At 35.1% G+C, this 23,847-nt stretch overlaps 3 protein-coding genes and 1 pseudogene across 6 annotated transcripts; 3 read left to right on the forward strand and 1 right to left on the reverse strand.

The window, feature by feature from the left end:
- The first annotated feature begins 713 nt into the window (after positions 1-713).
- LOC129319854 (ubiquitin-conjugating enzyme E2-23 kDa-like) lies at positions 714-5,592 on the forward strand. 3 transcript variants are annotated; one of them, XM_054964940.1, is made up of 7 exons: positions 714-922; positions 2,338-2,413; positions 3,739-3,818; positions 4,126-4,240; positions 4,427-4,479; positions 4,641-4,769; positions 5,228-5,592. In XM_054964940.1, the coding sequence occupies exons 2-7, from the start codon at positions 2,370-2,372 to the stop codon at positions 5,365-5,367; spliced, it is 561 nt and encodes a 186-aa protein (XP_054820915.1). In that variant the 5' UTR covers positions 714-922; positions 2,338-2,369; the 3' UTR covers positions 5,368-5,592. The 3 variants fall into 3 exon arrangements, with proteins under 3 accessions (XP_054820915.1, XP_054820913.1, XP_054820916.1); XM_054964938.1 differs by having other exon boundaries at positions 2,341-2,413; XM_054964941.1 differs by lacking the exon at positions 5,228-5,592 and adding an exon at positions 4,909-5,220 and having other exon boundaries at positions 2,341-2,413.
- Positions 5,593-7,323: 1,731 nt separating this feature from the next.
- LOC129319179 (probable inactive receptor kinase At2g26730) lies at positions 7,324-9,905 on the forward strand. Its single transcript, XM_054964166.1, has 2 exons — positions 7,324-8,963; positions 9,103-9,905. Exons 1-2 carry the CDS (start codon positions 7,406-7,408, stop codon positions 9,699-9,701), a joined length of 2,157 nt encoding a protein of 718 aa, XP_054820141.1. The 5' UTR covers positions 7,324-7,405; the 3' UTR covers positions 9,702-9,905.
- Positions 9,906-10,740: 835 nt separating this feature from the next.
- Positions 10,741-13,120, reverse strand: LOC129319463 (probable alpha,alpha-trehalose-phosphate synthase [UDP-forming] 9; annotated as a pseudogene).
- Positions 13,121-16,573: 3,453 nt separating this feature from the next.
- On the forward strand, positions 16,574-19,549 carry LOC129320645 (probable cyclic nucleotide-gated ion channel 16). 2 transcript variants are annotated; one of them, XM_054966185.1, is made up of 6 exons: positions 16,574-17,109; positions 17,186-17,398; positions 17,500-17,813; positions 17,980-18,091; positions 18,207-18,443; positions 18,613-19,549. In XM_054966185.1, exons 1-6 carry the CDS (start codon positions 16,666-16,668, stop codon positions 19,342-19,344), a joined length of 2,052 nt encoding a protein of 683 aa, XP_054822160.1. In that variant the 5' UTR covers positions 16,574-16,665; the 3' UTR covers positions 19,345-19,549. The 2 variants fall into 2 exon arrangements, with proteins under 2 accessions (XP_054822160.1, XP_054822161.1); XM_054966186.1 differs by having other exon boundaries at positions 16,944-17,109; positions 17,229-17,398.
- The last annotated feature ends 4,298 nt before the right edge of the window (positions 19,550-23,847 follow it).

The following is a 23,847-nucleotide window of genomic DNA, read 5'->3' on the forward strand; positions in this document are numbered from 1 at the left end:
TCTTTACAAGAGTCTTTATACATTTTTAGAAACATTAAATAAATATTTGGTTTTTCTTTTGGTAAAGAATATTTGTTTTTCCTAAATATCCTAACTTATGTAGAAAGATATAAAACTGCATTATTTACTTAACTAAATTAAGGAACGGTAATTTTAGAAAATGATCAAAAAAACTGACGTGTTTAATAAAAATAATTAATTTAATTTTTGTGAAATCTGCTGAACATCTCTTATATAAAGAATTGTTGGCCAAAAAATCTCTTATGTAAAGAACTGGAGAAAATATTCTATTTCGCCCACCCTATTTTATAAAATATTATTAGAAGTGATTTGATGTTTCATAATGTAAAAAATTTTAAGAATAATTTATTAATAAAATTTATTTTTATTATCTCACAATTTAAATATTTTTATCTTTTTATTAAATAAAAAGCATTTTTAAAAGTTTATATTTTTTAAAAAAATTAAGATTACATACTGTACTTAATTGATTTGATCTTTGTAAATCTTAATTTAAAAACGTCCTATAAAATGAGATCGGAAATTGTATTTGAGGTATTTTAAGTTGGTGATATCGGGAAGAACATTAATTATTATTTAATTAATTATAATTAATAACTGGTGAATGGCACGAGACTTGCATGCCACGTCTCAGGAACACTTTAAGAACACGTGCATTGGGCCACGTCGATATTCTTTCACCAGCAGCGGAGTGCTACATCACCCCGAGGCCTGAGTCCCTATATACGTGTTCCTCCTCAACTTCCGATCCCTTCCCTTCCACTTCCCTTTTTAAAATTCACTTCCTCTATCCATCTCGCCTCTGTTTCTTCCATTCACTCTCTCATCACAACCCCAATCGTCCAACGCCTCCCGAAATTCCTCATTTTTCCTCCCCGGAAATCTTACTCTCTGCTGCAAGGTGCTATCGATTTTTCCTCTCTTTCTCTTTTTTTTTTTTTTGCATTTTAAGCATACTTGTACGATTGCTGCTCCCTTTTTAGTTAACTGGGTTCACGGTAGATCTTTGCTTCCGATTCTATGTTCGTTCATTTTTTCAACAGGGGGTAATGCATTCTCTATTGAGAGTGCTCATAATTGATTATCACACAGATGCCTTTTTCCTTCGTCCGAGTTCTTTGTTTTATTTTTTTTTCTCAACCATTTTGGCTGCTGGGAAATTGATCAAAGTAAAACATGAATATCCGAATTTTCATCTGTGTTGGGAATCATGGAGGTCGTCTGGGGATAATTTCGACATTTTAATATTTGTCCTTTGTGCTTGTTTTTGTATTGACTGGCCGCATTGAGGATCACGGACTATGTATGGCATTTTCTTGGTCATTTTTGGTGGCTCATGATGCCTTTGCATTGTTTAATGTTGTTTTGAAGAGCAAAGGCAGTATAAATGATTCTTCTTCGGGCACCCTTTATCCTCTCAAATTTTAATGATAATGTTATGTTATGTTATGTTTGTATCACCGTAATACATTGGTTCAGTAGTCAAGTTTATAATGAATTCCCTTCTCCCTAATATATGACGTAGTATCTGCCATTTTATAGGAATTGTGATATGAACAAGAAGAAAGGAACAAAATAATTTCTGTCGTGATAATTTATGTTATTCCTTGTTGTGGGCACTGGCTTTAGTACGACACACGAGTCATTTTTATTTCTTGAATGTAGTTTGAGAAGCTTCAAAGCGCTATCAGTTCTGTACCTTCTATAATCTAGAGCCCATCTTTTCCTTTTTTCACTTTGTCATGATAGTTGTTCCTTGCACTGGGGTTGATGTGGATAGTTTGTCAAAATCACTCTATATTTATTGATCCATTTGGTTTGTTTTACTTGAGGCGTCTTGTGAATGGACTGAAATCATTGATTTGATTTATTCAAGGTCCTGTCCTTTAAATTTATCTAATGTTCAGATTCTGTAAATGTAAGTCTTGTCTGTTTCTTAATGATATGAAGGTGCCAACTTGTTTATAATGTTGTACAGCAAACAAGCAATCTATGGGCCCAACTAAAGCGAAGTATTTGACTGTGACAATGTTTATTTGCTATTCATATTTCAGTTCATTTTTACTGATATGTTTTCTTTTCATGGTCCACCTCTCTTGATTTTGGTCTTGGCAACTCATAAATTCTTAGGTTTTTTGCTCTTAGGATTTTCTGCTTGTTTATCTGATATATCAGCGCCTTCTGAATCTTTGTGGGCAGCTGAATGCATTATTCTGATATATTGATCGATAGCAATAAGTTCACATATCCCTTGTCAAACCTTTTAGTCTATTTCATATATCTACATTTTTGCTAAAAGCTTCAATGTCCTTGTAGCAGGTTGAAAAGTGCCATTTGATCAAATTAGAATGTCATCTCCAAGTAAGAGAAGGGAAATGGATGTGATGAAATTGTAAGCAGGCTGTTTTAATTATCAGTTGATAGTTATATACTTCTAATTTAATTAAATCTTGATTCATTTCTTTGCAGTTGATGGTAATTGTTATATGACCAAATCTGATTAATTAATAATCAATAACTTTTAGCTCGTTAATATGGTGGGAATCCTCTAATACCTGTTGAGTTGTAGTTTGATATCAAACCCAAGTTTGTTATCAGAACTTCTTTTCTTTTCTTCTTTTTAAAGTTAACGAGTTTTACTTTTTGTGGGAGACTTAGCAATCACATGTGAAGAGATTCTTCATGCTTTTCTAAATCCTGAATCTGCGTTAAAGTAGAAATTACTCAATTCGACTCTGCTTTTGTTAATGTCTACTGTGAAATGTGAAGGCAGCAATACCTTCAAACAGCATTGGAGGCATGACAGTGTAACTGCTTGTGAAGTAGTGCAGTCATTTCAGAGCTAAAGCAATGATTTAATAAAAACAAATAGAAGTCAAGAGCATTAGTTGAACTTATATAATAAAAATTAATGACAGAAGTGAGGTTTTGCTGTGCTTCAATTGATTTGTGTGTGTGTGTTTTGTTTCATTTTGTGAAGGTAGTGCCAAACTGAAAGTGAGTGGACCTTGGCATGATTTCTCGTTACTAGAATTACCTCCTACCCCTCCATTTTGTTTTCCTTCTTTCCAAAAGGAAAAAAAGTAACGAACTAGCCCCTTGCATTCTTGGTGGTTGTGTCATGAATTCAGCATCTTTTTATTTGGCGTTGATTCAATATTGTTTTTATTGATTATGGCCCATCCGGTGATGCATTGTAGGAGTGTCCAGGTTAGATGCAGTTTAACCTGAAGGGATTTAACTTAAAAAATATTAAGGGATTTAAAAGGATGCAGGTAGACGATATTTCTAATTGATATTATTGAGAGGAATTTATATTCAAGTGTTGTCCATAAACCTAATTGCAGCATCTAGCAGAAAGATGAATGAGATAATTTTAATTCAAGTGCAATTTAAAAAGGGTGAGGCTTATCTATTTAGACCAAAAAGTAAGGACAAAGGTTGGCACTTTTGAGGGGCTTCATACTGCTCAAAGAATACACTATTGTTACTGGGCCAAAAAAGCATATGCAATTACTCATAGCACGTGGTTTAACTTTCGTTCTGTTTTATCTAGTAGGGGAATTGAGGTTGATGTGCTTCTTATAAACTGCAAAGATTCGATGCTACCCACTTTGTTTGTATTTGCACATGCATGAATACGCATATATTTGCATTTGATGGAGACATTGAAAATCTTCATGGTCATGCCTTTTAAATATTTATTCCTTTTTCCAGGATGATGAGTGACTATACAGTGGAGACAATAAATGATGGGCTCAATGAATTCAATGTGGAGTTCCATGGTCCAAAAGAAAGTACTGTTATTTCTAGAACTTACTTTATCGTTTATTTAATGATGCTACGCATAAGCCTGAAGATTTGCTTTCTGATCGAAATCTTGTTAGACAGAGATATACATCTTGTTTTTAGAGAACAGAAAAGAAAAAAGGTCTTATCCATGTACTGGAACTTGTGTTTACATGATATTTGAATGATTTGTCTTGCCTTTAAATATGTTGATTTCCTGATTGCTAAAGAGTTTTTCGAGTTCATGGACCATTAGAGAAGTCTTTCAGTTTTATCTATGATTTATAATATACGTCACAAATCCAATTGTTGTAGGTCTTTATGAGGGTGGAGTCTGGAAAATTCGTGTTGAACTTCCTGATGCTTATCCGTACAAATCCCCTTCTATTGGGTTTGTGAACAAGATATTCCACCCAAATGTTGATGAGCTGTGAGTACTCTGTTCAGCAGTCTCTAGCATTATTTCTCTTTTTTGTTGCAATAAACCCTTTTGAAGAGGAGGGGAATGGAATTCTATTGAAGTTTAAGTACTAGCAACAAATTGATGATCTAAAGGCTTAGGCTTGTGTTACCGTTGGTTATGCTTACTCTCCTTTGCATATTTCTTTAACTGCAGATCTGGCTCTGTATGCTTGGATGTTATTAACCAATCATGGAGTCCAATGTTTGGTAATTATCAATTCTTGGCTGTTGATGTTTAAAGTTATGAGCACCAGGCATGATTACCATCTATCAGTTTTTTATATACGTGACTGGGACTTCTTGCAAAATTAATCTGATTCACTTTTACCATTTATTTTTGGTAGATGACCTTGTTTTTTTATCCTCAGATCTTTTGAATGTATTTGAAGTGTTTCTTCCACAACTGTTGCTTTATCCGAACCCTTCAGATCCTCTCAATGGTGATGCAGCGTCATTAATGATGAAGGATCAAAAGCTGTATGGTCAAAAAGTTAAGGGTAAGCGTATAGTTTTTATGGGACAATTTTCTGATACAAAGAAAAAGAAAATTAGGAGCCTCGATGCTATCTTCGCTCAAAGAAACTTCAAAATGAGTCTATGAATTCCTTGTTTACTGCCTGACGGGTTGTTTCTCAGGCAGCACTCATCTGGATTTGGGTCCTTTACTGACCTGCAATTTTTCTTGTGGCGATAAACTTACGTCCAAGACTGTCTTCTGAGTTTGTGTATTTGTTTTACTTCAAGAACTTAGGAAGTTACATAATGCAGCACTCCAGTTCAACATAATTGGAGAAGAGGGCTAGGTTTCTTATTTTTATGGAATTAGTCCTTGAGGCTGCTTCATATACATCTAAAACATATTGGATCATTGGATGAAGATTTTCTAATTCTGGTTTGAGTGGATGAAGCCATTTTGTTAATGATAAAAGATGATGAAGTGTATTTTTGGGGACAGAGTATTGTGAGCGGTATGCGAAGAAGGATAACATTACAAACTCTACAGCAGAAGATGAGGAGAGTGGAGATGAGGAAGAGATCAGTGAGGAGGAAAGTGAATCAAGTGAAGATGAAATTCCAGGCCATGCTGATCCCTGAAAAGGCTGTAGTGGTCTTTAGCTATAAACCTCTTAAAAACATCCCTGCAGCAATGATAGCCTTGTTGCTCTATTATAAGATGTAGGATTATATATATGATTTGCTGCCTGTAATATCACAATTCCTGATTCCTGTACTCAATTAAGTAGGGTATATTTCAGCTAATGGAAAAACAAACATAATCTGTAAGTTACATGTAACTCTGTCTTGTTCCTTCTGTTCTCTTGTTTGGTATCTTCCAAACTTGTTCAGCCCTCACATTTTATACATGACGGGATGGAATTATTATAATGCTGCCCCCGACTAATGTGAGAAAACAACCAATACTTGTGCGGAGATAAGGGGTGCGAGTTCATACCGAAAATAATCAAAATGATTATCTGAAATGGTACAGAGTATAATCTGTTTGTTTTCTGTTTTTAAAAAACTGTTTTTTATTTTTAAAAATAAAAAATAAAAAATTTATTTAGATAAGTGTTTTTCATTTACTTATTTTTAAAACTTTTTTCATTTTTTGCTTTTAAAAACAAAAAATATAAACAACTTTAAGTTGTTTTCATTTTATCTTTTTCATTTTTAAAATATACTACATTTGATTATTGAAAATTATAGTTAATTTGATCAATTTTTATTATTAATCATCACCATTAATTGCCTATAATCATCACTATCAATTTATTTTTTAATTCTAAAATTGTTTTTTAATTGATATAATTAAATGAATTTTCATTTTATTTTGTTTTAAAAATAATTTTAAAAACTGTGTTATAAAATAATTTTTAAAAATAAAAAATGAGAACAAAAACCAAACGACCAATAATACTTGAGTCTTGACCTCCGGCATTTGCTGAAACGATCAACAAGCATTAGGAGCAAGTGAACAATAAAAGTTTTGTTAATGGAAGATTAGACAAATTGGATGACAAACAATTAAACATGTAGCCTTTAGACATGACGAGCAAGATATTCACAATTTTTCCTTTTTTTAAAAAAATAAAATGCTGCTTATTATCTTTATCATGATAATCTCACTTCATTTCGGAAGGGGAACTAGGGATTTGTTCTAATGAAACACAAATAGTGTACATGTATTCCTTTAATCTTTGTCATAAGCCAACTTTTAGAAAAGATTAGGTTAGTTGACGTGATATTTATTAAATTTATATAATATTGTATTTATTTAATGTTATTAATTATGACAGAGAATGTAATCTAAATTTAATTTTTTAATTTAAAAACAAAATTAATGTGGTTAAAGATGCCTTGTAATATGATTAGAGGATGTAGAATCCATTGGGGTTCTTAACTTTTAATTTCTTTTCTTGTTTGTCTTCCAAGAAGTTAAAGCTGGGGCGGCACAATTCCATTGCCTTCCCTTCTGTTAGTAACTAGTGCCGCTATTTACTTCACTATCCAAGAAATATATATATATATATATATATATTTTCCTTGATGCATACCCCAGAGTCGCGAGCACAAAGGAAATGCGATATCTTCATAGAATATTTTTGGAAACAACCTCTCACTCAGAACAGAGGTAAACATTTCGGTGTAAACTATATATTAGTAATGTCCAAAAGATTAGCGACACCCCGCTGAACGTGTGATTTGAATATCATTATCATTATTTACTATTAACTTTGTTGCCAGTTCCGCTGTTGGCTTTTCTGAGTCTCAACAAGTCGATTGCATTTCGCAATTCGGTGAGCCTTCTCTCTGCCCAATAATGGCCTTAGAAGTGATATGCTTTATGGTAGAAAGATAGGGGGGAAAAGCAGCTATAAACGTGTGGAAATAAAAAAAAAAAAATCCATAACTCGTTCGTTGTCTATTTAAGTTTACTGCTGTACTGTTCTGTGTTAATTAGTGTTAAGAATTGCTTGTATATTGGAGTATATGTTATAATGAAAAAAATGTATGACGTGGTTTGTGACTATTATGGACGACTAGCGGCCAAACAATCACTTCAAGAGAAAGAATTTTTAAGGACAAAATTATAAGAAAGTGTTTACGAAGTGACCCAGACTAGTTCAAAATAATGCCGGCACCAAACGTTGGTCATGCTTATTGCTCTGCCTTTTGGCTCACTTCTAGTTCTAGAGGATCATTCCCTGACGCTGTCAATAGAAAAAAAAAAAAATGCACAAGATTACAAGATGTTTGTTGTTATATCAGCCATTTGGCAATGCAATTCCTTAGCTTAGACAACCTTCGTCATATTTCACAACTCGGATCTTCCAAACCCCACCACCGTAAAGAAAGAAAACTTTCAGTGCAGAGCCAAATGGGTCGAAATCGAAATCCTATGTGGGTGCTCTTCATGGTGGTGTTCCCGTTCCTTCCAATGGCTCAGACAGAGGATGAGGAAGTGAAGCAGGCAATGTTGAGATTCATGGAGAAACTTGAACCCATGAATACACCTAGAAATATGAACTGGGGTTGGAACATGTCTTCAGACCCTTGCATTGACAGATGGTATGGGGTTCAATGTTATTCAAGAGCAAGATTTGTGAAGAACATAGTTCTCGAGGATTTTGGTTTCACGGGGATCTTAGATGCCGCTTCTCTCTGCACAGTGCAGCTTCTTCAAGGCCTTAGCTTGAAGAACAACAACTTACATGGCCTCATCCCTGAGGAAATAGAAATGTGCAAAGCATTGAGTCTTCTGTATTTAAGTGGCAACAATTTCTCCGGCGACCTTCCTCTTTCTATTTCACTGTTAGGTAATCTGAAAAGGATCGATGTTTCCGATAACAACTTGTCCGGAGACCTTCCTGATATGAGTCATATTACAGGGTTACAATCTTTTCGAGCCCAGAACAACAAATTCACAGGAGAAATTCCCAACTTTGTTTTCTCCAACCTGGAGGAGCTCAATCTCTCCAGCAACAATTTGCAGGGTCCAATTCCTGACGTGATAAGCTTGTTTGGAGCAGACAGCTTTTCTGGTAATCCCAACTTATGTGGACCCCCACTTGAAAACAAATGTCCTTCTCTTCCTCCTCCTGCAATACATAAGAAGCACAGCGGAAAATCTCTCGGTCGTAGCTTGGCCATTTATTCTGGGTTCGTGATTCTTGGTGTGCTCGTCCTGCTTTACTTGACATTCAAGATTGTCAAGCGTTACAGAGCCAAAAAGGAGCCATTGAATGTGGAGAAGGAGGAAGTGAGGAAGGAAGCTAGCAAGGTAAAGTCTCCAGAATGTTCCAATGAAGTAAATGGGATTGTGATGAGATCAGAGTATTCAGTGTCATCTGTTGAGGCAGGGATGACGTCAATAAATCTGGTGGTTCTCAAGAGTCCAGTTGTGAGGGCACTGAGATTTGAGGACTTGCTGAGAGCTCCTGCAGAATTGGTAGGGAGAGGCAAGCACGGAAGCCTGTACAAGGTGATGCTGGACAGTGGGATGGTTTTAGCAGCGAAGAGAATCAAAGATTTGGGAATTTCAAAACAAGATTTTGAGAAGAGGATGCACAAGTTAGACCAAGTGAAGCATCCCTGTGTACTGCCTCTTCTTGCATTTTATTGCTCCCAGCAAGAGAAGCTTCTGGTTTATGAGTTTCTGTTTAATGGCAGCCTCTTCAAGATGCTACGTGGTAAGTTGTTTGTTAAATTATATATATCCATGAATCATGCTCATTAATTTTCATCAGACTTGCATTCAAGTCTTTTGCATATTTCCGGTTCTTAGTTATTGGAGAATACTTTGATATGCGTCACATCAATGAATGTCAGGATCTCAGAGTGGCAAAACTTTTGGCTGGGGAAGCAGACTAAATGTTGCAGCGAACATAGCTGAAGCCTTGGCTTACATGCACGAGGAGCTTCGTGAAAGTGGGATAGCTCACGGAAACTTGAAATCCAGGAACATACTGTTTGACAAGAACATGGATCCATGCCTTAGCGAGTATGGATTAATGGTGGTTGAGGATCAAGATAAACCTGTCTTTTACAAAAGCAGCATGAAGAACAGAAATAGCAGAAATCCCAGTGGCGGTTCCGGAGCTGAAGCTTATAGCACCTTCAAGGTGGACACATATGCGTTTGGTGTGGTGCTTCTTGAACTTTTGACGGGAAAAGTGGTTCAGAATAACAATGGGTTTGATCTGGTTCGGTGGGTAAACTCAGTGGTGAGAGAGGAATGGACGGTTGAAGTATTTGACAAGTGTTTGACGACAGAGGAAGCTAATGAAGAGAGGATGATGACCTTGTTGCAGATAGCACTGAAATGCGTGAGTGCTTATCCGAATGAGAGGCCAAATATGAGTGAAGTTGCAGTGATGACGATTTCTTTGAAGGAGGAGGAAGACAGATCCATAACTTTTAACCCCTGACCCTTATGCAGTGAATTTTGTTGTTTTATGTGCCTTTTATTTTACATGTCTGATCATAAAATGACTTCTTCCGCGGATTCTCTATGCAAATTCAAACTTTTCTCCTTTGTATTAGATTTAAGCAAATCGTGATAACCTCATGTTTTGTGATAGAGATTAATTGATGTATTTAGTCATCGCAGGGAAGATATTCTAAATTCCTTTTCTTTTATAAAAAAGGAAGTGCTTTTGCTTGTTGGTCCCACGAAAACCCATGTTGTTTGGTTTAAAAATTACCTATTACGAAAGTTCGTTGGCGTAAGTTGAAGCGTCACTTAATAAACGCCATTCAGACATCCTTTTGCATTTGGAAATCCCAGTCGTAGATGACCCTCGTTTTCCACAAAATCCCCTTTTGCTTGACCATTTCAAAATTAATTATTTTTAGTTTTTTGAAATGATAATTGATTTGGTAAAAATATTTTTTAGATATTATTCCAATCTTATTTGATTTTGAATTATTCAATCATTTCCATAAGAACTAAAAATAAAAATAATTAACAAAAAAATTTATTAATAATTAAGAGATATCTTCTTTTAAAGATCATTAGGAATTAATTCTACTAGCAGTTCAACTACGAAGTTTGAATTAGTAATAACTAATTGAGACCATCTCTTTAGATTATTTGTTTCCTGAGACGTTAAGCAAGCGCAAGTATCCTATAAAAGACTGCTTTAACCATCTACTATGAATATCGTCCAATGTTTTTTTTAATTTTAAAATTTTAATTCACCAAGGGCTAATTTATAAGTCAGAACTCATGTAACACTCTTAAACTACATACAATTTTTATATTTATTTTTTAAATTTTAATTATATTATATGTGATCCATTGAATTTATAATGGAAGAGAATTTGAACTCATGAAAAAGAGACGATGGATTGAGATTTTAAAGTCCAACAGATATATCAATTACCAATTGTTCAGAGACTGCAACAACCTAACTAAATTAAAGCAAAGCAAAACAACTTGGCGCTTCAATACTTGAACCATGCATTTCAAACATCTCCTTCCAATCACACTTGGCTTCCTTCAACAGGGGCACTCCCTCCCATCAGCTTCTTTGATTCAGACCCTGAAGCAGCAAGGGCTTGAAGCAGCTCCATCACTTCATCAGGATCGTTCAAGAATGACATAGCTTTGCTTGGTTTTAGTCCAACAGTGCATGTAAAGATCTCTGCTTCTGTAGATAGAACTCCACGATGAGCTTGGCTTGACATGCTTGCAAACATGTCCTCGTCAAATCTATCATCCCCGATGCACAGCACGAAATCCACCAGTATCCCATTCATTTTTAGGGTAGAAAGAACTTTCTCTATGACTAGGCCTTTAGTAATTCCCTGTGATGTTATGTTAATTAGCCAAAGTTAGAATTGTCCATGACAATCATAGGTTAAGAGATGAAGGTGGAGCTTTATAGAGTTATACCTGTGGACTAACTTCAACAATATCACGTCCCTTTCGAACAACTGGGGGCTTATTTTCAAGAATGCCTCCAAGGTGATCTAACAGCTCCTTGGCTTGAAATTTACCATACTTAAACCCACAAGGATCATCTTTATGATAATGCAATACCAAGCTACTCTCCTTCCTCTCTATATAGGAGCCACCGGTTAATTCAGAGTATGATCTCATTCAGGTTCAACAATGCTTTTCCAAGAAAAATCAGTGACTATATCACTGCTTTTCCAGCTTGAATTTTTATCCCACCTGAAGTAAAAGAATATAAACTTCTTGAAAAGTTTAGAGAACTAACAAGAAAGAAAAAGAAGCTTCAAAACTAAATTATAAGAACACTCACCTTATAAAGTAACCATGCTCAGCTGCAATCCCAAGCTTCTCACACGAATCGAACCAATCACTTAATGAAGTCTTACCCCTGCTGCTTACTATAAACACAGTGTTCAAGGGATCATTGCAGAGGTCCTTTATAACAGATATTACCTCAGGAGTAGGGCTTTCCACAATGGGAGTCTGGGGAACAATTGTACTATCATTGTCCAAAAATATTGCCCTACAAGTAGTCTTTTCATATGCAGAAAGAACATGCTTGATGGATAGTTTACGAAAATTCAGAGGAAAGGACATGACAAAGAAACTAAAATTGAGGCCAAAGCTCCAGCAATGGTTAGTATGGTGATGCATGCATGAACGCTCAAGATCTTGCATAAAATTTCTGGCTTAGTAAGCCACATCATGAGATATAACGTATTGGAAATGCATCTCGTGCCTCAAGTGTTTCTGCGTAAGGGGCATGTTAATGGCTGAACTTAATGCTTCAGCCACAGCATTTATGTCCCATGGGTTCACCCTGAAAGCTCCATTAAGAGATGGTGAGCAACCTATGAACTCCGAAACAACGAGCGCACTTGTATGAAGGGATGCAGTATCTATTTCTAATACTTCATCCATCTCTGGAGTCCCTTGCCTAAAGGCAATATACATGTAAGGAACTAAATTCATGCCATCCCTCACTGCATTCACAATGCAGCATTCTGCCAGAGCATAATAAGCTGCCTTCTCATAAAAAGAAATAGGATAATCAATTATAATGACAGGTTGATAACCTGGGGAACCAAACCTTTCATTTATCCTCATGGCTGTAAGGTATGTCTCTCTCCTTGCTTATTCAACATCTCTGCCAGCACTCCTCGGGGGATTCAGAATCTGGACCACAACTAATTCACGTCGCAAAGATGGCCTCACCCGTAGGAGCTGTTCTATGGCCAAGAGCTTTAGACCAATGCCTTTGAATATGTCTGTATCATCAACACCAAGAATGAGTGTTTTCCCCTTAAATTGCTCGCGGATTTCTCTGACTTTCATGGACGAAGATGGGTGATTTAAGGAAGAATGAAGTCGACCCACATGAATCCCTGTAGGCAAAATTCTAATGTTCACCCTTCGGCCAAAGTATTCAATCTCAATGTAACCCCTTTTGTATTAATATTCCAAACCGAGCATCTGACTGCAGCAGGACAAAAAGTGGAGAGCATATTCAAATGTATGAAAGCCTATTAAATCTGAGTTAAGAAGAGCTTTCAAAATGTGCACTCCAATGGGCTGAGTCATATAAATTTCCAATGGAGGAAAAGGACTGTGGAGGAAAAATCCTATCTTGTAACGATTGTACCGCCTGTGCAGAAAGATTGGCAAGGCCATAAGATGATAATCATGAATCCATGCATAATCTTCTCCTGGATTATTAATAGCCTCAATGACCTCATACATGAATATCATATTAACAGCAACATAAGCTCTCCATAGTGTCTTATCAAAGCGATTTCCATAAGCAGGATCCACAGGTATCGTGTAATGGAATAGAGGCCATAAATAATGCTTGCAGAATCCATTATAACACATTTTGCGGATGCATGGAGGAATAAATATAGGCAAGCACTTGAATTCCTCCAGTACCTCAAGAGAAACTTGCTCTTGGTCGCTTTCTTCAACATCAACAGTTAGATCTCCCACATAAAATACATCAATATCATGAGGGATACCATCCTTTAGTTGCAACAAAATTGAATCTTCATCGTAGCTAAAGCACAACTTGCCAGAATTATCCTTTTGAGCATTGAGAGGAAGAAAATTAGCTACTATGATTATCCTTTGCCTGTCTTCTGATGAGGAATCAGAATCATATGGATCATCATCATCCTTAGAAGTAATTCCTGGATCAGGCATAACTACCGGTAGAGCTCTAGAAGTTTGAGGGGAACTTGAATTGTCTCCTTTGATGAAGTCGAACAGAATAATGCATTGTCCTAGCGCCATCTTTACTGAATTTCCCTGTAAATGAGATTTAAGAGTGCAGTATATGGAGATCAATTAATGAGGATCTTTAGAAAATTGGCCTGAAGAAAAGAAATAATCTGTAAATGATGCGAGAGATAGTATTGTAACTATAGCATTCAGGATCAGGATAACATACAGCAGTGTAACAAACATTAATATCACTCAACATGGCAAAGAATATCCTGACAGATACATGATTGACTACAAAATAATGTCATAGATATATGTGTGTGCGTTATTACCTTGAAAAGAAACGGTACAGATGACACTCATTGAAAAAAAAAAAAAATTCGGGGAGGGGGGCACTTGTAAATTGCATAGAAGAAAGGCAAAACATCGACTTAGTTCCTTAGTAATAATTAGAAGGATCAAGCAATCACAGATACTACTTTCTACAAATTTATACCACTAATGAGCTAAAAAGGGGGGAAATCATCGGTAAACTCCTGATGAAAATATGATTATTTGTTTTTTTTTAAATAACCATTCGGTATCCGGAGTCAATAGCCCCGACTAATCTGAATTTGAGCACTGTGAGGCCCTGAAGGGAGATGGCTCTCCCAAGCATATTTTCTCCCAAGAGTTAATGGTTAAGGGAACTCAAATCTCTTGCCATCTGAGCAAACATGCATTGGTTGATTATTTGGTATTTTGATTATGAACCCCACTTAACTCTCTTTGAAATAATCAGAATAAATCAAGTTAAATTTACTTCTTCAATAGAAAGGAACAAATTCACAGAGATCCAACAAAGGTTTGGCCAGTTGACTCACGCTTGACCTCGCAGTCCACCAAGCCAATACAAGCAGAAGCGCAATCGCAAAGTTGAAACAAGCAACCGGAGATCAAGAGGCAAGCAAGAAAACAAGTTTGAGCACTTATATTTAACAGAAACCCATACAGCTAATCTCATTATAACTTCCTCCAATCACCAGCCTTTCATGCGATTTCTAGCTGGCTCGTCATGCTAAGCCCGTGAAGCGGAAAGCGTTACTCATGAGAACAGCTAAGTAATAATGCAGAACATCAGGCTTGTCCCAAAAATTGCAGGTTCACATTCTTTATATGGCATTAGAATTATTAAATTTCTTTTTAATCAGTTTAGAAACTGAATAAATGTGAATTACCTATGTATCAGTTCTTCCCTGCACTTCAGTAAAAACGTAAATTTTGAAATAAACCAAGGCAATATATCAGTCGATAAAAGAACGCCCACACAAGTTCATGAATAACATGACAAACCAGCAACAACTTCAATGCTTAAGGTAACTTAAGGACAAAAAAGGTGGTTCAAATTTGTCTCCCTCCAAACCATAGGAGGAAACTAGTGGAAGCACTAACGTGATACTTGCTTGTGGCAGCTAGTCAAAACTACTCGAGAAAGTCTGTTTGGTTCTGCAGATAAACGTTGCAGTTACGTATTGCATTTCTTACACTGTTTCATTTTCCTTATTTAAATTTTCAAAAGAGGCCATTCGTTATTTTGTCCGTACATGCCTTGCAGCTTAGGATACCACAGGCCACCTGTTAGCTGCATCCACATGTAGCATTGTTGTATTCAGGTACATGCAAACAATCCGGGCTCCGTTTTTCCGTGAGCAGGATAATTGTTTTCGCTCCCCGAACAAATAGCTTAAAATGCGAATATTTATAAATCCGCTAGACCAAAAGGGCCACACAAACAGAGAAGAGTGACCATTTGCCTTAAAAGAATGAAACTGCTAGAACTACAAAGAACAGAGTCAGATATCAAAAACCCATTTCCTGTTGATCACTAGAAATGGAACGAAAATTGTGCTAACTGGGCGAAGCTAATTCAAAGCAAATCAGTTATCAATGAAATCTCAAAAGTAGCAATCGTTTACCTTATTCACTTTCTCAGCAACCAAACAGGCCCATGAAAGAGAACTGGCAAAAAAATAAGGGGGAAAAGGAAGTAGACAAATGCAAAGTTGGTACAAACAGGAACTGGGACAAAAATCAGTAAAATAAGGTATAGTTAGATATCTCAGGTATGTATGTTCAACACGGAACAGGTGATATGTGAGAATTTAATGAGTCCGGAACCGATTTTCTTTTTGGAAAGAGTTTAATAGTTGTCATGTGAGGTGAAATAATACGTTGGGAATTTTGCTTCCGATATAGTCTTTGGTTTCGGGGTTCATATACTTCTTGCTAAAACTTCCTGTTCATTGCTTCAGCAAAGGATGCCGCGAGCCTGAGATAAGAATCCCCGTAGAACAACAGAGAGAGAGAGAGGTGGGGGGGTGGATGTTTTAATGATCCTGAAATGGATACAGGAAAAAACCAACAAGGATAGTTGGTCTGCAACTCTGCTTAATCCTACGTTGGATTTGTTTGCCACACACTGCCACAATAATTGGCCTTCCCAAGCCCCTCTTTTTACTAAAGAAAATTTATGTATAATTTTTATTGCTTGGTGTGTTAATTCTTTATTTAATTTAATGAAATAATAAGTCACCGCATTTAGTTGGTGTCCTTTCTCTTGAATTATGGACTATTCTCAATGTTATGAAGAAATTCACCTGCATTCTATTAAGTATTAGTATCATGGATACATTCATTGCAAATGTGTGTGAAGGGAAAAAAATTAAATACGAACTTTATTTTAATACAAACTCATGAAGAATTTGAAAGCAAAAAAATTTAAGTCATGGTAAAATGTATAGAATTTATCAATGAAAATTGAGTTCAATGAAAAGACAAATTGATTATTATTATGTTTATCCTATAACATTACTTTTATTGGAACTAAATAGGACTTCCTATGTTGTATTTGTCTCTCACTATTTGACACTAACTACTGATTGCTCTTTCAACTATAAAGAAAACTTAGTTCAATCCATTAAAATTCCTGGACAAATTTAAAGGATTTTTGTCCATTTAAAAAGATATTAAAAGTTTTTTCTCGAGGAAAAATGTAGGAAAAGTTTTTTCCTCCTTTAATTTATAATCAAAATTTATTTGGCGCGCTTTTGTTTGTCCGAACGAGATGGCGTCTCCCTCCTCGTTTCCCGCACTTGTCTCCCGTGAGCGAATGATTTTCCGTCGACCCATTAACTTCTCAGGCTCATCGCCCGTCACCGCAGAAGAAGAAGAAGAAGATGATGATGAATAGATACGCAGCTTCTTCTTCGACTCGATTGTTACGAAGCCATTTCTCTAAATCTTTCTCCCTCAGAAAGAAGGTTCCCTGGTGGTACCAAATCCTCGATCCCAAATCCGAGTTCGTCGACCGATGGAATCGCACCTTCCTCTACGCCAGCTTCCTCGCGCTCTTCCTCGACCCTCTCTATTTCTATTTCCCCATTATCGGCAAAGAGAATTGCATGAAAATCGACTTGCCCCTCGGCGTCTTCGTCACTTTCTTCCGCACCCTCAACGATATCTTCTTCGTCTTCCACATCGTTCTCAAGTTCCGTACGGCCTACTTCTCTTCCCACTCTTTTGGCCGCGGCGATCTCATTACTGACCCCTACCTCATCGCCATTCGCTATCTCAAGACCGATTTCAGCTTTGATTTCCTCGCATGCCTTCCTCTCCCTCAGGTAATCAGCTCATCATTCAATTTCACAATTTCCTTGAAATTAAAAATGAAGAATTAGTCGTTGCTATGTAACGCAGATCGTGATTTGGTTCATCATTCCCGCGTTCAAACATACAACAGCAGCTCATGCCAATCATACCCTTTCTCTCATGGTTCTTGTGCAGTATATTCCTCGATTCTTTCAGATTTTCCCTCTTCAACGCCGGATTATAAAAACTAGTGGCCTTATAGCCAAGACGGCTTTGGCAGGGTCTTTATACAATCTTGGCTTTTACGTGTTGGCCAGCCATGTGAGTGTGTGCATTTTTCTCCCTTGGGTCTGATTGTGAAATCAGCAAGAGAAAGTTAATAGAATCAGAAACAAGTCAATGTAAATGTAAATCGCGTGCAGGTTTTAGGGGCTGCATATTATTTGTTAGCGATTCATCGTCAGTCTCAATGCTGGAGAGAAACTTGTGCGAAGGAAGCCAACGCAACACACTCTCCATCTTGTTCGCCTCAATTTCTTGATTGCGAGTCACTGAGCGATCCTGCACGGGACGCTTGGTACCAACAAACATTCCTTACTGTCGTCTGTGACGCTAAGAATGAAGACAGCCACTTCGAGTTCGGAATTTATGCCGACGCTTTTACTGACGAAGTTGCTACATCCAGGTTCATCGAAAGATACTTTTATTGCCTCTGGTGGGGCTTGAAGAGTCTATGGTACGCTCTGTCTTATTCATCGTATCAACTTATTTTGCCTATATATATGATATCGTGCTGCAATAATTCTCTCATTCCACTCACCAACGGTGATGATGTATTTGTGTGCGTTTCGTCTTGGATTTTGCATTATCCAGTATCAATTGAACCCTTTGATTATGTGCAGTGCATATGGACAAAATCTTAATACAAGCGTCTTCGTTTCTGAATCTTTATTTGCGAGTTTCATCTGCATTGCAGGTCTAATTCTCTTTGCGCTTCTCATTGGTAACATGCAGGTATCGCCACGTATAGGTCCAGTAGTATCTGTTTATAATCCATATTATTAAATTCTTCTTGTAATGCTTTAACTGTGTTCATTCATTAATTTTTTTATTTTTTTTCCTGGTAAAGAATTATTGGCAATCTACTACAGCAAGACTTGAAGAATGGAGAATTAAACAAAGAGATACGGAAGAGTGGATGAGGCATCGTCAACTTCCACCAGAACTGCAAGAACGTGTGCGTCGGTTTGTCCAATACAAATGGCTAGCTACTAGAGGTGTAGATGAAGAAATTATTTTGCGTTCTTTACCTTTGGACCTTCGGCGTCAGATTCAGAGACATATTTGTCTTGCTCTTGTTCGTCGGGTACAAATATTTACTCAGATGCTTAAATGAAAAATTCTTACTAGCATACTGTCCATTCAAGGCTCACTGGACAGCGAAGCTCACTTTTCAGGACCAAAATTTTGCCCCTAGACATATTCAAATAGTTGAATGTTCACAGATTGACTTGTGTCTCTTTTGTTGTGTTCAGGTTCCATTTTTTGGTCAAATGGATGATCAGCTGCTAGATGCAATATGTGAACGCCTTGTGTCCTCCCTGAATACAAAAGACACGTATATAGTAAGGGAAGGAGACCCAGTGAAAGAGATGATTTTCATCATTAGAGGACAAGTGGAGAGCTCCACCACAGATGGTGGGAGAACTGGATTCTTCAATTCTATAACCCTTAGACCAGGTGACTTCTGTGGCGAAGAACTGCTGACTTGGGCTTTGGCCACCACATCTAGCAGCCTTCCATCGTCCACTCGAACCGTAAGGACACTCACTGAATTGGAAGCATTTGCACTCAGAGCCGAAGACATCAGATTCTTTGGCATCCAGTTCAAGAGGCTGCATAGCAAGAAAATTCAGCATGCTTTCAGGTACTACTCCCACCAATGGAGGGCTTGGGGGGCTTGCTTTATACAAGCTGCATGGAGGCGCCATGTGAAGAAGAAGTTGGCAATGGAGCTTTTGGAGAAGGAGAATCTGTTAGGGTTAACAGAATTGGATGGTGAAGAATCTCCTTCTTGGGGAGAGAGCTCAACAGGGAAGGTTGCTGGTGGAAGCCTCGCGACTACACTTTTGGCTTCGAAATTTGCTAAAAACACCAGAAGAGGGGCACATCATCAGAAAGTGACAATCCCTGACGAAAGCAGCTTGAAGATGCCGAAGCTGTTTAAGCCTTCAGACCCTGACTTCTTAGTAGACCACGAAGATTAGTTTAATATGAGGTCTCACTCTCATTAGGACTTTGTATCTATGTTAAATATGCTTGTAGGATCAGACGGAGCCCTTTTCTCTTTGTCGTTTATCCAAGTCGCAGTATACCTTGGAAGATTGTTTTTATCATTTAGCGAATTGTATATTTCAAATCGTACCACATAAAGCTGATCCTCCATCTTTCGCGCTGGGGCTTATCTGATTATTCTCAATTTTAGCAACACAATAATAGATGGTACTGGACTTCTTATGATAGTGAATGATGAGGAGCGTGACTCGTGGACCAAAGGTCTCAACATCTGGCTAATAAACTTGCGAATGCATCCAGAGAAAGAGGCAACTCATTTACCCCATGATTGGAACTGTTTTCGCTTAAAAAATTAGATTGAACGAGAGCCTTGTAAGTAGGTTGAGTTAAATAAAAAATAATTAAGTATATACTGAAATATAAAAAATAATTAAATATATACTGAAATATATTAAATATCGTTTTTAGAAAAAACTAATTGATAGATTTATATGTTGATTTAATTAATTTAATTTATTGATATCTCAAGTCTCGACGTAGTGACATACGGACTACGGAATTTATCTTCCCCAGGATCGCTGTCTTGACATTTTAACTAATTTTATGGCCTTCTTTGGTCTTCTCATTGGCGGTTGCGAGGATTCTTAGTGTGTGTTTGGATTAAAAAATTTAAAATTGAGGTTAGAATTTAACTTAAGTTAGCAAACTGAGGTTAGAGAAAAAGTCAGTTAATATAACGTGATTTATGTTTGGATACTTTTTTTTTAAAAGTCAGTTAAATAAATTGAAATTGTTTGGATGATTTAATTTAAAAGTCAGTTGAGATTTTTAATGATAAAAATAAACATAAATTTTTTGTATATATTTTTTGGCTAATTAATAAGTAAAAAATAATAAACTTAAAATTAGAATTAATAAGTAAAAAATCTTAAATTTTTAACTATGAAAAGATAAAATAAATTCATAAATTATGTTTAATAAGTAAAAAATCTTAAATTTTCAGCTGAGATTTAGTTTTATTTTGAATAATATTTATTTATTTAATAGTAAAAATTTAGGATCCTATTTAAAAAAAGTTTAAGTATCAGAGAATTTTACAAACAATGTATGCAAAAGCTGACGATTTCATCAACGAATTTTAAACCCAAATTAACTGATTAATTAAAATTCTTTAATATTTAAACTTTTTTTAAATGAAATCTTAAGTTTTCACCATTAAATAAATAAATATTATTTGTTATAAATTTAGAAGTTTAAGGTATGTTTTACACATCTTATAAGTTCAGGATCTAGAACGCTTTTTGTGTAATGCCTCAAGGTCTAAAATGCTCAGTAATTCATTTATAAATTATAAAATATTCAATTCTAAAAGATAAAATAAATTGACAAATTAAAAAATCTTAAACTTTTAGAAGTTAGAATAAAATGATAATTTACAAAATATTAAATTAGACTATTAGTTTTCTTAATTCAAATTTATACGTAAACTTTAAAAAAATTATAATATTGCCAATGAATTAATCTCATCTAATTTAATTGAAAAATGAATTATAATATTTCAATATAAAGCATAAAACTCACGTCTAGTTTCATATATTTATGAAAAGGAAAGAAAAAAAAGTACCCTTACGTTAAAAAATGAGCTTCCTGTATGACATTGTAAAAAAATTTGGTTAGTACAATTATGTAACTTAACAAAAAAAACTCTAATTCTATATGTTGAAATCTGTGTAATATTATTTATATGACTTTCTCTTTCTTCTCCCCTATTATAATCCCACCGCTGCGTTTCAAAAGCCATCTTTTATGGCTTCACGCTAAACGAGCGTTTGCCTTCCAACGCTGGTTATAATTTTTTTTGATCCAAACAATATTTATTGAGTTTTTAACATCCTAACTTAAGTTTGGAGCATCCTAACCTAAGTTAGAAGGTTATCCAAACACACCCTTAATTGAGACGCAAAAGGCGTTGCGGCGTGGTTATGATCCCTTGAACCGAATCCGCTAATTGCCTATTTGCTTTTCCCAATCAGTTATGTGTCATAAGGTTCTCTCCACTCTGTTCGGGAAAAAAATTAGTGCATTTTTTTAGACCCTTTGCCTACTGACATGAAATATGCGGCAAGAAAACCCATAAAAAAATAAAAAATAATTTTTATAGTCGAATTGTTTATAAATTATTGGTTAAAGAAATACTATTTGTATACTTTTTGAATTGTATGACCCTTTTTCCAACTTGTATGCGAAAGCAGAGGAAGGAGGAGGAGGAGAGGGGGAAGCGGCAACAAAAGCGGAGGAGGAAGTGATGACAGAACAGGCCAAGGTAGTGGAGATGAAGAAGAGCTCATTGAAAAAATTATAAAAAAAATTATTATTTAAAAAAATCATGATCATCAAATTTAATTTGGAATTTTGTGGTCCTAAATAATTATTTGTAATTTTCAAAGATCATTATTTATAATTTTCGCATAAAAAATAAGTTGGACGGCTTTCCTAAATAAATATATGGACTGAAGCAACAATTCATGCATATCAATCAAACAAGTTTTCATTACAGTTCATCGCTCTTCTCACCTAGTTGTACAATCCAATGTAATTAGAAAATGCTGGTAAAAAAAATGTAGTTTAGAAGAAGCGTTTCATATTATTGGTTATAACATTGACTTGAGCGAACTAATACAGACGCGCACGTAAAAGTCATACTCTAACGCCCCCGTATACCCAAGTCACTCTCAATTAGCTCCATCTATTAGTGAGATATTGGCAAAATGCTCGCTATGATTAACCACGTTAATAAATAGACAAGAGTGGGACATCTATATTATCATGTCGCTTTCATCCCCTTGGAATCTGATTCTCTATAGTCATCCTCCGATCAATTCAAATTTAATAAATAATTAAAGATCTAAATTTGACTCAATCTATGATAAAATTACCGAAAGAATAAAATTGTCTTTAATTATTAAACGAAAACACGCTTGGCTCTCTCTCTCTCTCCCCCTCCCCCCTTCTCTTTCTTCAACCAAAAATTTATACAATATTGATGGTCGTGGTCTTTTTTGTTTTTTTTTTTTTGGTAACACGAGCAATTGTAACAAGGCAAGTACAAAAATCATCAGAAATTTTTAAGCTTTTTCTATCTCTCTTTTTTAAAAAAAATTGTTGTATTAGAAAGTTATAAGGAACGCTAGTTTATTTGTGTTACAAAACATTTTAAGGTTATTACTATCTATATTTTGAATATTATGATGATCAAACTTTAGTCTATTTACCACTATATAAATCTTAAATCTCAATAGTAAGTAAATTATAACCCGTTTATGTTATCTAGAAAGATTATTTAAAAGTATTATTGTTAAGTCTGAGATTTATATTCATTTAACGTAAAAATAAAATTATTTAGTCTCTAAAAATAATTTTAAGTTCGGTCAAAGTTGGGTCAGTGAACGTCAGTTTCTTAATTTCTAAAACCGTGCATCCTCAAACGTTATGACGTTTATGAAATAGTCAAAGTTTTTTTTTTTCCCCTCGCCTGTTTTTTCTAATGGTTGCATCAGTCACGTGTATGATGTATCACTTCTTTTTAGCATTCAAATTTTAATTCGTGAAGTTGTCAGGGTTTTTTTTCTTTTTTTAACTAAATCTATCTCCCATTGATTTTCATACTTATTTTATTATAACATCTTTGTTTGAAAATTCAAAATGTGGATGAGAAGAAAAAAATATGTTGAAGTTGTGATTCATAAATTTTTATAATTTTTTATTCTTTTAATAAAATATAAAACCTTTTACTCCCTTCGTTTAAAAATGTAAGGTATTTTTAATCTTTCGAGGTGTAATCATTGTATTTTTTTTTAAAAATGCCTCTATTGATAATGACTTTATATTCATTGTAGGGTATTTAATGGGGATAAATATAAAAAGATAGAATTAATTAAAAAATAAGTAACTATTTTATTTAGAGATGAGTTTCGATTAAAAATATTTTATATTTTTAAATAAAAAAATATTTTTTTTACTTCAAAAAAATTTACTCCCTCCATCCCCAATTATTAAAACTTTTGGAAGGAGATTTGACGTCTCAAAATATAAAACACTTAAAAAAATTAAGATTTTATTAAATAAATTTATTCTAATATTACATCTTCTCTTTGTATTTAATTTTTATTATTTTTTGTTTTCAACATATTAAATGAATAGTATTTTTAAAATTTTATATTTTTATTTTTTAAAAAATAAAATTATTAAATATACTTAATAAGATTTATTAATATATAAAATTTTATTTAAAAATATTTTATGATTTAAAATGAGAGAGTATTATCTTTGCCTGAGTAACTAGCACCATAATCCGATCTGCATGGGGATTTACAATTAACAAAACGTGGAAGTGGGGGGCATCTTTTATGGATAAACAGTGTATACAATTTCTATGAAACAGTTAATAAAATAACTTTTTCCAGGCAAAAGTATTT

The sequence above is a fragment of the Prosopis cineraria genome, unplaced genomic scaffold, assembly GCF_029017545.1.
Source record: "Prosopis cineraria cultivar Desert tree isolate PC_DT_omini unplaced genomic scaffold, ASM2901754v1 PC9, whole genome shotgun sequence".
In the NCBI taxonomy this organism is placed as follows: Eukaryota; Viridiplantae; Streptophyta; class Magnoliopsida; order Fabales; family Fabaceae; genus Prosopis; species Prosopis cineraria.

Excerpts from the sequence above, each read along its gene's own strand:
- LOC129320645 (XM_054966185.1), top strand. The coding sequence starts at position 16,666 with ATGATGATGAATAGATACGCAGCTTCTTCTTCGACTCGATTGTTACGA. Across the intron at positions 17,110-17,185 it reads CATGCCTTCCTCTCCCTCAG|ATCGTGATTTGGTTCATCAT; the intron begins GTAATCAGCTCA and ends TATGTAACGCAG. Across the intron at positions 18,444-18,612 it reads GTCTTGCTCTTGTTCGTCGG|GTTCCATTTTTTGGTCAAAT; the intron begins GTACAAATATTT and ends TGTTGTGTTCAG.
- LOC129319854 (XM_054964940.1), top strand. The coding sequence starts at position 2,370 with ATGTCATCTCCAAGTAAGAGAAGGGAAATGGATGTGATGAAATT. Across the intron at positions 2,414-3,738 it reads GAAATGGATGTGATGAAATT|GATGATGAGTGACTATACAG; the intron begins GTAAGCAGGCTG and ends TCCTTTTTCCAG. Across the intron at positions 4,480-4,640 it reads ATCATGGAGTCCAATGTTTG|ATCTTTTGAATGTATTTGAA; the intron begins GTAATTATCAAT and ends TTTTATCCTCAG.
- LOC129319179 (XM_054964166.1), top strand. The coding sequence starts at position 7,406 with ATGCCGGCACCAAACGTTGGTCATGCTTATTGCTCTGCCTTTTGGCTC. Across the intron at positions 8,964-9,102 it reads CCTCTTCAAGATGCTACGTG|GATCTCAGAGTGGCAAAACT; the intron begins GTAAGTTGTTTG and ends AATGAATGTCAG.